The sequence below is a fragment of the Squalius cephalus genome, assembly GCF_949319135.1.
Source record: "Squalius cephalus genome assembly, chromosome: 21".
Lineage (NCBI taxonomy): Eukaryota > Metazoa > Chordata > Actinopteri > Cypriniformes > Leuciscidae > Squalius > Squalius cephalus.
The window spans coordinates 21,926,132-21,938,176 of record NC_137142.1 but is presented as its reverse complement, the minus strand read 5'-3'; the positions used below and the strand labels follow the sequence as shown (position 1 = coordinate 21,938,176).

At 38.3% G+C, this 12,045-nt stretch overlaps 1 protein-coding gene across 5 annotated transcripts in view; it reads right to left on the bottom strand.

Annotated features, from left to right (window-relative positions):
- Nucleotides 1–12,045, bottom strand: part of LOC307149128 (uncharacterized protein) — a 102,927-nt gene that overhangs the window by 71,281 nt on the left and 19,601 nt on the right. For 3 of the 5 annotated variants that reach the window (XR_013819524.1, XR_013819525.1, XM_079855216.1), the window contains exons 4-6: nucleotides 9,078–9,243; nucleotides 3,532–3,650; nucleotides 683–844 (exon numbers count right to left, since the gene is read on the bottom strand). Coding sequence is in view for 3 of the 5 variants with exons in the window: in XM_079855216.1 (XP_079711342.1) it covers nucleotides 683–737 (55 nt within the window). In the remaining 2 variants the exon portion in view is untranslated. Of the gene's footprint in view, nucleotides 1–682; nucleotides 845–3,531; nucleotides 3,651–9,077; nucleotides 9,866–10,468; nucleotides 10,661–12,045 lie in introns of those variants that run through there. The other 2 variants (XM_079855218.1, XM_079855217.1) reach the window with 2 other exon arrangements.

Below are 12,045 nucleotides of genomic sequence, written 5' to 3'. Positions count from 1 at the left end.
CCATGAGAACTGGAACCTATCAATAAACGTGTACATTCATACGGAATGTCTGATATAATAAATACAGCTATGGTAACTGTTTGTCCCCTTTGCAGGGCATCAAAACACGGGCATCTCATTCATCTGACATTCTGATTGGAACCAACTCAATTCAATTTCACATGTTTACATGAGTATGGTCAGAAAACGAGGTTTTGATGGTATTGTGATATGCTAAAGTTTCAGTCATAACAGACAGATGGCCATACAAATCATCCGTAATAAGAAATACATGCTAACTATCTCATTTTACTGATGCATTCCTATTCCTCAGGAGCAATGGGAATGTTTTAAAGCCACAATCCAAATGATACCCAAGAGAACAAAATGCTGGGCTGAGTTTGGGTTGAAATTTATCTTCATGCATAATCACTGAAGGATACATTTTCATTGAATAAGAAAAAAAAAAATATAGCAGTTTAGAGTAAGCTAGCAGACATCATAAAAAAGTATAACATGTTAAAGAAAGAAAGAAAGAAAGAAAGAAAGAAAGAAAGAAAGAAAGAAAGAAAGAGTCACATTCATGAACTCAGCTGTCGAACAGCTAAATTTGTACGCTCAATTAAAACTACACCAACTTTCTAAATCAAAGGAAATTACAATAATTAGGACAACATTTCTCTGTCATTACTGCACCACATACCAGAGATTTGGATTCCATTCAGACACAGCTCTCCTAACTGTCTGGGAGAAACCATCAGACATTTTTAGTAAACTTCAGAGGGACAGTTCACATCTCCTGTCTCTTCTCCAACCGCTTATATTCATTTGTGATGAGTTTTATGTGCATGATGAACCCGACAGCCTGAAATTAGAAAGAGAGAGAGAGAGAGAGAGAGAGAGAGAGAGAGAGATGCTTAAAAATAATGCAAAAAGAAGAAGATTCTATGATTTACTCACCCGTGTGTCGTTCTATACCCATTTATGTTTCTTTCTTTGGTGGAGCATACTTCCATTCAAAAGTTTAGGGTCAGTAAGATTTTTTAATTATTATTTTAAATAAATACATTTTATTTATCAATGATCCATTAAATTGATCAAAATACTATTAAAGACAATTATAATGCTCTTTTTTTTTTGTTCAAAAAAGTATTTCAAAAAGAATCCTGAAAAAATATCACTGTTATGTTAAACATAATTATTTAAGATGATAGTAGAGAAACAATACTTGCTGTAAAAACATCTTTAACTTTTTAACTCTTTAACCTTTGTTGTACATATTCTTATGCAAAGGCCCACCACTCTAAATGAGTTCTGTTTGTACTGATCCCATGGCTGAATGGCAGAATTTTTCATTCGTCCAGACAGCAGCTCGTCTCTGCCAGATAATTTGCATGGGCTGGCAGCTGCTCACCTCTGCAGGGCACTTGAGATGCTGTGCATGGCCTGCTCTACCTCCTTCAGCCCTTTTTTAACTTAAGACCAATGACTCCTATTAAGGACTCAGGCAGAGCTACTGACAAGCCAGTCAATAACCATGTGAGGTTACTTCATTATTGGCCTAATGGCTGATGGACTGAGGGTTGGAAATGGGCCAGTGAGACTGATGCTGGGTCGCAGAGGATGGAAGCAGCTTATCCGAAACCATCCAAGAGTGTGTTGCCGGTTACCTACATACACACTTTGAAGGAGTTTACGGAGGTCTAGGACACCAAGACACACATCCCTCCCTAAATCAATAGTGACATAGCCTGGTGTTTCCCATTGTTCTTCGTTCTCCAGTAGCTGTGCACAAGTATAAAGGAAGACTCTCAAGGTCTGTGCCGGTCTGTCAGAGGCACATGGCTCAGACTCGCACAAAGGGCTCTTTTATTTCACCGGTGACCCCAGCAGAGAACTGCCCATCATCCTCTAGCCAAATTAGCATACAGCAATCCATTAGACAGGCCCTGACACACGCAGCGGAAATCCCCAATAGACTTGATCATAGGAGGACAAGTTCATTATTCATAATGGGAGGAGAGAAAAAAAAGGAAAATGGGAGAGAGAGTTTGAAGGAGGGGAGAATTGTCAGATGTAGGCATGTATAAAAGGAAAAGAAAAAAGAAAAGAAACAAAAGAGAGACAGATATACAGTAAAAGTAACTTTAATTAAAAATCCATCCATCCATCCATCCATCCACATAAATACATACATAGATACATACGTACATATATACGCACATACATACATACACAGTTACTTTGAAATGTAATTCATTACCAATATTGTGTTACTCTTTTAAAATGTAACTAATTGCGTTAGTTACATTTAAAGAAAAGTAATACATTACCTTACTTCTTGTTTTTATATAACACAAAAGTTATATTTTTGGGCAAATGTAAAGGCCCTTTCACACCAAAATTGTATTAATAAGGCAGAAGGAAATGCAAATTCAAGCGATTACAGTAGAGGGCGCAGCTGAAACAAACCTTTCAGGTGTGCTGCCACACATAGGACGCAGAAGAAAGTTCAACACTTACTTCACCAATAGAAACAAAACATCTAAAGTCCTTTTTGCTTATGATTTAACTGAATCATCGATTCAATGTCAGCACTCAGCAGCAAGTACATTGATCAATAAAGTGAGATTAAATGCATACAAATATTTTATTTAACATATGTAATTATTGGAGGTTTGCGTAGTATTCTGATTTTTCATTTCACTGATTTTATTCATTTTGAGGAATACTGAATCTTTTTTTTTGTGCAAGTGTGATGAGTAAATGCATGCTCACATTTAGTCTAGAACTACAATAACAATCATGTTCACACACAACGCCTCTGCACTATACTCCAGATTTATAAAGGGGAATAAAGGTGAAAACAAAGTAACTTGCTTTAGCCTAATTATTTGAGAAAGTAATCATTTATTTAGCTGTAAATTTAAAAATAATGTGTTACTTTACTAGTTACTTTAAATAAAAAGATCTGATTACGTAACTAGAGTTACTTGTAATGCGTTACCCCCAACACTGTACATATATACAGTATATACATAGATCCGTACAGAATGGCCATACAATTACTGTAGATTTTAAAATGACATAATGTAAATTATTATACACCTTTATATATGATATTTTTAAATTATATTTTTATTTATAAACATTATTTCTCCAACAAAATAGTTAAAATCTTACCAAACAGAGAGAGAGAAACAGTCAGAGAGAGATGGTGATATTAGTTACACGGACACACAAGAAAATTACAATTTTGTTACCATGTATTCTCAATTAATTTCTTCTTTCTGTGAGTGAAAGTCAAGAATTTTGTGCTACGGGGAAGTGAAGGAGGCTGTTTCAAAGGTGGGAGTTTTTGAATGTAGTTTATAAATTCATTTAGGATCACAAGAGATTTTTATTTTTCATTATCTACATGTTAAATGTCCCTTTCCACTGCCCATGACAACAGCTAATATCATAAGTGGCTGTGAACAAATACACATACATTAAGAAGCCATAAATGGAGTGAAGTTCTGCTGACATGTGTAATGTTAAATGCCAACGTACCATTTAAAATGAAAGGGCAGCAGCATTTCCACTCTTTGTGGTGCGCCATTCAGACTCATTTAGAAATAAAATGGTCCTTTAGTGTTCTGTACCTGCCAAGAGTTGGACTGGTTAAAGACCTGCAGAAGAACAATAGAACAGAGGAGGATGTAACATTAGCATTTTTCCTTCTCAACATTAGAAAAGTACACATTCTCAGTTGTTTCATCTTGCTCTATTTTTTATTTTATTTTAATATCATATTGTTTTAATATTCTACATTGAATACTGGGAAAAAGGGCTAAATCAAGTTTGACTCAAGGGAAAGGCCATGCTGACCTCCATTGCTGCCCTGACAGGCAAGTACTACGTCTTTTCCTGCAGAGAAATGCCATCTCTGAAAGGCTTCCATTTGATTAATATTTATAATGGAAGTCTGACTCTTTTTTTCCTCCTCTCCACAGGCTGTTTTATTGTCAGATGGTCACCTCTCTAATTTGGGGGTTGAAAATGATGGTCTTGGTTGTGGCACTCTGCCAGCACAGGCAGTTCCTCTGATGTCTCTGAAGTCCTCGGTAAGTCTCTCTCTCTCTTTTCATATCAGGCCTGTGCTGCTCAATCCTTGGCAAAGCTCTAATCCTCATATTATAAGACACCTGGACAGTCTTACACTGTCTGTCTGCCCAGAACTCTCCAGATTGGTCGCGCTATTTCACACCTTTTCTCTTGCCTGATGTTCAGGCAGCTTCTCTGATATGAATAGCAGTTTCAATGTGGAAATCATTGGCCCAGCCGGGACTAAATCCACTGTTATCTCTCTCTGAGCCAGCACTGCTTGGGAGGGTGTGGGATAGATTTCATGTAAGTGTAAAAATGAGCACAGAGAAGGTGAGGAGAACTAGAGAGACACTGGCAGAAGTTTGCAAGAACACCTCCATGGCCTCATTTACACCCGAGACGCTTCACATTATCCAATCACAAGGGGTGAGCGCTTAATATAAGTGTAAACGGGGTGCAAAATGTTTTGTGATTCGATCTTGCAAATCACATTCGGAGCTCTGTTGTTATTGTTAACTAAAACAAAAACTATTTAATATGGTTTACTTTATTGAAATTAAGCTGAAATCAAATATAAATATTAGATGAAAAACATATAAATGAGAAAAGATGCCTTGGCAGCTTACTGAAATAAAATAAGTTTAAAGTGCTAAAATTATTAAAACTGAAATAAAAATAAATTAAAGCTAAGTAGTTATATTTTTAAAAATATATATTTTTAAATCACAAAAGCACATAAAATGGATAAAATATAAACTAAAATGAAAATATAAATAAAAAATATAAAAACAAAAACTATTTCAAAATATTAATAGTAAATCACACTAAAATAGCACTGAGTCGAGATGAAAATGTATGTATAGTGTCAACACTGATCTGTTCTGATACTCACCTGTCAATCGTCCACTGTTCTAAATAAATGGACATGTTTGACTAAAAATAATTCACCATCAGAAAAATGTTTTAAATGGAATAAATAAATGCAAAAAGCCTGACATCATCATGCAGGGATTGCAAAGTTTACTTAATGATCATAATAATAATAATAATAATAATAATATGTGACCCTGGACTACAACATTTTTTGCAATTGAGATTTATACATTATATGAAAACTGAATAAAAAAGCTTTCCATTGATATAAGGTTTGTTAGGATAGGACAATATTTGGCCGAGATTCAACTATTGAAAATGTGGAATCTGAGAGTGCAAAAAAAATCGAAACATTGAGAAAATCGCCTTTAAAGTTGTCCATTTATGTTCGCGCTTTTGCTGCATTCACTCAGAAAAATAAATGTTTTATATATTTACGGTAGGAAATGTACAAAATATCTTCACGGACCATGATCTTTACTTAATACCCTAATGATTTTTGGCATAAAAGAAAAATCGATAATTTTGACCCATACAATGTATTGTTGGCTAATTGCCACAAATATACCCGTGTGACTTATGACTGGTTTTGTGATCCAGGGTCACATATGTTATAGTATAATTTAATTGAAATGATCTATTTTGTGTCTTTATATATATATATATATATATATATATATGGGCTTTATCAACATGAAGTAAAACACATAGTGAGAGATATACATACTGTGATAACTACCAGATCTCGCCTAACCACTTGTGATTGGACCTCAAAAGGTGATTGTAATACCACGTGTGAATGGGGGCCCAAGTTTTGCTCTTTTGGTGAAAGCTAGAGGCCGATGTTTGAGGTTTTACACCACTTGACACACATACAAGTCTCAGCTCGATCCCCTTCCCCTCGCGCCTATATTGTTACATTTCAAAAACTCACAGGTTGTAATAGCCAGGCTTTCTTCTCTCTATACTGTCACTGGTATATTCAGCTTCAGAAAGAGCGCCTCGACCCACTTCAAATAGCCGTTGTGTTCAATTTCCACCTCTCCAAAACAAACCAGAGGCGGCTTTTCAAACCATATGTCAGCAGTATAAGAGGACGGCTTTTATGTGGTGAAAGCAGTTTAATATTTTGTGAAGGCTCACTGCTGCTGCAGACCAGCTGAATGACAGTCTGACAATACACTCCCATCCATTCTGCTTCTCAGATCAAGCGCTCGCAGCAGCAACCCTGAGACACATTCACTCGCTCGCCCGCCCGCCCGCTCTTGGCGGGGTGAGAGGGCGACGTGGCCACCCTGACAGAGGGAGCGAGAGCGCAAGACGGAGAAGGAGTGAGACGTAGAGGTACTGTAGAGGTTTTCCGTGACCTTGGCTACGGAGGATGAGGAGTGATGAGTGTGTTGGTATTGCGTATTCTGGACCCATTACTCACAGCACCTCTGCTGCAGGAGGCTTATGCCTTTGTCTCTACGGCGTACACACAAACACGGATACAGAGGGCGCAGCGGGCACTGCCCTCCTATGGCACCACACATATAGAGAGCCTGTACTCTCCGGCTCGCCACATCTACGCTGAGTTTTCACACCGTTTCTCCTCTCATCTTTATTCCTATTTAAGTCAAAGACAGAAATTCAATGCACAGGGCACGGCGTGGAGCTAAGCTTCACTGGTTTTCTCCGTGCAGAAAATGAGATCTAATAATGATTTGCTCACCGTGGACGCTATCAGCACATAAAATCATCCAGGTTAATCAAATGGTTGTTGTGAAAGCCGTTTCTTTCTCTGCAGCGCTAACCCTAGCCGGCACAAGCTGAAAAGATCATTGATTTTTAATCTGCAATGAAAACCTCTTGTCACCCTTGGTTGTTTCTGAAATAATGCTGTTTTCAGTAGTTATACTTTTTCAGGCTCTTCTGGGATGGGCCTGTGGAAATTCTGGAGAGCTTTTGGGACCATGAGTCTGAATGTTATGAACTTTGCCTTTTGACCATGCTGCGAAACATCACACAAACAAAAGGAAACTCACTTTGTAATTCTGATGGCCTTAGACCTAGCAACCTACATAGTGTGCATAATAACAAACAATCAAATAAATGCAAAGTACATGTAATAATATTTTACATGCCTCTGGCTTATATTGATTGCGCGAAAGAGGCACAGTACTTAAACAGAATTATTCTACCCGATCTTACAAGGTTCTCTGATTCCCCTTAAGTTAAAATATGTAATCTTTAAACTGTATTTAAAACAAACAAAAAAAATTAATTCCACCACAATGACAGGCTGTCTTTAGCAAGACCTTGTGATGTCAATACAACAGGAAGACAAGAATCAAGTTTTAAATAAGCCCTTGAATTAAGAGCTATACCTGATGAATAAGACTTAGCAAACAGAAAATTATTTACACTATAGATGAAAACAACTTTAACTCAGTCAAGGTTTGCATCACAGCTGTAACGAGGAAGTTTTGAACAGCACAAGGACATCATCTAACAAGAATAATGTGGGCCAAATTAAAAGCAAAGTGTTCTGACTGTGTTTTCTGGAGTGAGTTAAAAGAAAGACAGGGAAGAAGAACGTGGAGAAGGCGTGCTGGGTCTGGGCGGTGTTCGGCTAAGGCGAGATGATGAATCATGCTGAGTTGGACAATTGAGACACTGAGAAAAAGGCACAAAGTCCTGAGGAGAGAAATCTGTCGGTCCAGCGTCCTTCACTCCTAAAGTACTATAGTTTTCTCTGAGGATGCAAAGGAGAAAAAAATAAATAAATACATTGAAATATCAAATCAAATCATCATGGGATATTGAAGAATTTTCTGACGTGACACTGTTCATCAATAACACCAGTGGTTGCATCTCTTTTACTTCTTTTGATCTCATTGTGTTCTCAATGAGAAGGCGTAAAAAAAAAAAACCACGAGGGGGAATGGCGATATACAAACAAAAGTCCCAATCACTGGAGGTAGTGCCTCAATTGCACTATGACTGGCCAATTACTCTGTCAATATGATAATGTTGTTGCTAAAATCGAACTGAATGGGTCAGACTGGTGGAAATGGACAGACTAATTACAAAGTGAACATCACTCTAACAATTAAACAATTTTAGTCATGTCTGAATCAAAATAAACTTGAAATGTCAAAACTTGACATTTGTGAAGTTTTGTGAATGTGAAATTAAAGATGCAACTTTTTATTAACAAATAAATTGCTACACGGATAAAGCGTTTTACTGCATTACTTCTAATTTTTCTTGACTATTGACTACTAAATATATAAATTATATATAAAACAATAAACATATTGTATGCATGTAAAACTATAGAGAGATAGATCATTGAATTAATCATTATAGAAGTGTTGAATAAACTTATTTAAATGACTTTTCACGGTTTTCAAATAAAAAACGAATAACTTTTTATGCGTTTTGGCCATTCATTTACACGATAACAGCATTTTAGCAGCCTGAAAACACAAGCTTTTGAAATCGGGGTTCAAAGTGCAAGTTTTTGAAACCATTACTGTTATTGTCTCCATGTAAACAACAAAAACGGGAATTTGTGAGAACGGCGACTCCACGCGCATGCATATTACGTGTTCAGTCTTTAGGCGCGTAATGTTTCTTTACAAAATGACATCGCCAACTACTGGCCTGGCATGCATTATATTTTTAGTCCTTTTTGTGGATTCTTGTGAATGAGGATTGTTTAGACAACGTTGTCATCTGTGTGCGAAAAAAAGCAAAGGAAAAACTTCTCCGTTGACATCATTGTCGTGTGAACATACCCAAAAATTCTCTAAATCTTATAGAGGGAAATTTCCCTTATTTCCATCACACACCACTGCTGCTCACCATACAAGACACGACAGAAGAAGAAAGTTAAGAAAAGTGTCACTTTGTTGCACTTTAGATGACATTGTTCAATTCTGTAGAACAGTCACGGACGCATGGACATGGCTCTCATGCTGAGGTTCCATAATGGACACACAAAAGAGGAAACCCTGTTGAGAAACGCCTATACCAGAACTCTACTCCCCCTTTTAGAGATAGAGGGAATGGGATGAGGAGAAAAAAAATGAGTGTGTTTATTCTCAGCGGTGCTTTGCTAATGAAAGAGTGCATTCTTGTTTTCTTACTGTGTCATTGCGGTTGTGGCGTTGTCATGCTCTTTCTTTTTCCACGTCTGTTTGGCGACCCTCTATGAAGCATCGCCCGAATTGGTGACAAGGAGTGAAGATAAAGCCTCCATAAATGTTCAGTAAATCATCTCCTGACCTTTCCTGGCATCGCACACATCGGCACCTGAAATGTTAAAGACAAAAGGAAGATTGAAACTTCCAGTGACGTGATGAAGTACAGTCACAAGTCTCCCTCCTCCTCCTCCGATCCCGTAATCTCTCTTCCTCTCTGTCCAAGTACGTCGTCTTTTCTTCCTGTCCCCGTACCTGCCTAGCTGTGTGAACGCGTAGGGTGGCGGACATTTTGCATATGCGATCCGTCATAGGGGCAGGATTAATGTTGTTTGCTGGCTCCCAAACACAGCTTGTGGTGCACTGTGGGCGACAGGAAACTTGGCCAAGTCTGGCTGCCGCACTGCTGGGTGGAAAATTAACCCTTGGTGGCGGGAGGCTGGAGGCCGTAGCTCAGGTGTCCTTACATATGTTTGCGGTGTCAGGACAAGCCCGGCTCCGGGGCCCCCTGCAGGGAAAGAGCACTACCAGTGAGCCCGCGTCAGAGGCCCGGAAGGGGGAGAAGGGGGAGAGGGATGCGCCTTGGCACTGAGCGCAGCCAATATGCTTCGCTTTTTAAGGCCTCTTTGGCTCAGAAGAGTGGAGGCGCTGATAGTTAATCATATATGTGTATCAAACAGGTTTATTCAGATGTTTTCATGTCATTTCGGAAGAGAGGACGGGAGAGAAAAGGAGGTCCAGTCCCTGCTGGGACACAGGTGTCTTTGTATCTCCTGCTATGCTCACTCAGAAGATCGCACAGTGGGATTATCACGCCGAATTGCCTATTCCATAATTATGGCCCAGCTTCTCGTAAAAACACAGAGAATTAGAAACACCCTCATGCATAGCTTTCTCTGCAAATAACATATTATTCATTTGAGAAATTGCAAAGACCTGGTTAGGGTTTTGATGTGGAATGAAATTATTATGTTTTTTGACCAGCATAAATAGACTTCTAAAAAATTACAGAGAGAAAATAGAGAGATAAAGATAGAATGTGTAACTCGAGGGGCTGAATGAACAATATCCACAGCTGTCGTCATGTCATTGACCTTTACTGTGGCCCACGGTGACCCGTGGTTCTGCATTTAAACTTTTAAATTGTAAACTTGAACCTTGGCATTTCCAAGCCTCTGTGCAGGGGTGTTATCTTACGGGAAAGTGACAGTTCGCAAAACGTAACCAGGAGCGGGCTTCTGTCAGCCTTCTTGAACAAAGCTGGAAAAGAGAGAGAGGACATCTACGAATGGATGTCTTTCATAATCACATTTTCCTGAAACTAGGCTCTGTCTTACATAGAAAAGCTGTGATGCTCTGTCAAAGCGGAGTTACTGTGGGTCAAGTGTTTGGCGGATGATAGAGGAGCTGGATGTTCTCTGCTCGTGACTGCTTAGCTTGACTTCTTCCTGTGCTCTGATCCAAACTCCACCAATCAGTGGATCTGTGTCGCCCTGCTCCGGAGAACCGTGCAAAGGACGGAAATAAAGAAATAAGAAAGAATCACCCTGAGGCTACATCCAACACCTCCACCACTCTCCCCATCATTTACAGTTGAGGTTTGAAGTTGAACTCTATAATAGAAATGCGCCTATGAAGGGAAACAGAAGTAACTGAGAAAGACAGAAAGATAGAAAAGCAGAACAGTGCCAGTCTTTCATACAAGTGAAATATATACAGTAAGTATAAGTGAAATATATAGCCTACAGTAAGTACGGATAAGTAAGTTTTTTTTAACAAACTGAAAAAAATTATTTTATTCAGCAAGGATGCATTAAATTGATCAACTGCTTTCTTTATTTTTATTGAAAATAAATGCCTTTCCGATCTGAAAAGGGAAAAGGGAGAAGAGCAAGTTTGGCAAAAGGCGGACTTGAACTCAGGTCGATCACATCAAAAGCTACTTTCACGCACCGTACTCCTTACAGCCTGCGCCACTGCAAACATTGAATAGAGCGTGTGTTTTTTAATCTTGTGTTGCCCAATCAGGCATTGGTGGGAGGAGTTAGTGTAAATAGCCTTGGCCAACAAGACCAATTAGTGTAAATAGACACTGTTAAGTTTTTATCAACTTACAGGTTACAAAGGTTATTGTAACTATGTGGGCACTATGTGGACAGTACTGTCATTACTGTCACTATATTTGGCAAAAAGCTTGCGTTAAAAAATACGAAGTGTTACGCACAGGTTGTATTGCTAGACTAAAGGCCTGTTCAAACCAAGAACGATAACTATATATATATATATATATATATATGATTCTGCTTTTTTTTATTTTTTTTATTTAAGCCCTGCACTGAAGGCTGCTGAAAAGTAGGTTTTTACCAAAATAATAAACTATATATATTATATATTAATTACAAATATTCTTGTATTTTTCTTTATTGAAAATAAGGTATTTTCACCAATATTTCTAAATGTTTGTGTTTTTTTCCCTGTATTTTTGATCAAAACAATTTTTTTTTCAGGTTCTAATATGATGTTATGGTCATTTTTTCATTGGTCTGGCCTTAGGTCCCACAAACCCACAGGCCAGCCTTGAGTAAGAGAGAGAGAAGTAAAGAATGAAAACGAGAAGGAAGAGAGTAACAGAGAGAGAAAGCAATAGTCTGTGAGCAATATGCTGACCCGTGAGACAGTGCTGGAGATGGTTGTCCCAGCGAGCGAGATAAAAGCTACATTACATGAAATTAATGGAGGCTGTGTGAGCTGTACATGAATCACTGTTTCAACACTATGAAACAAGTACAAAGCCATGAAGAAATCTAACCACAGCTTCAAAGGTCTGCCATTTAGTCAGTCAGAACAGGCCTGACAGAGGGAAGAGGGGGTTTAGATGAGCAGCTGAGCGAAAGAGTGTAAAACGAAGGTATAG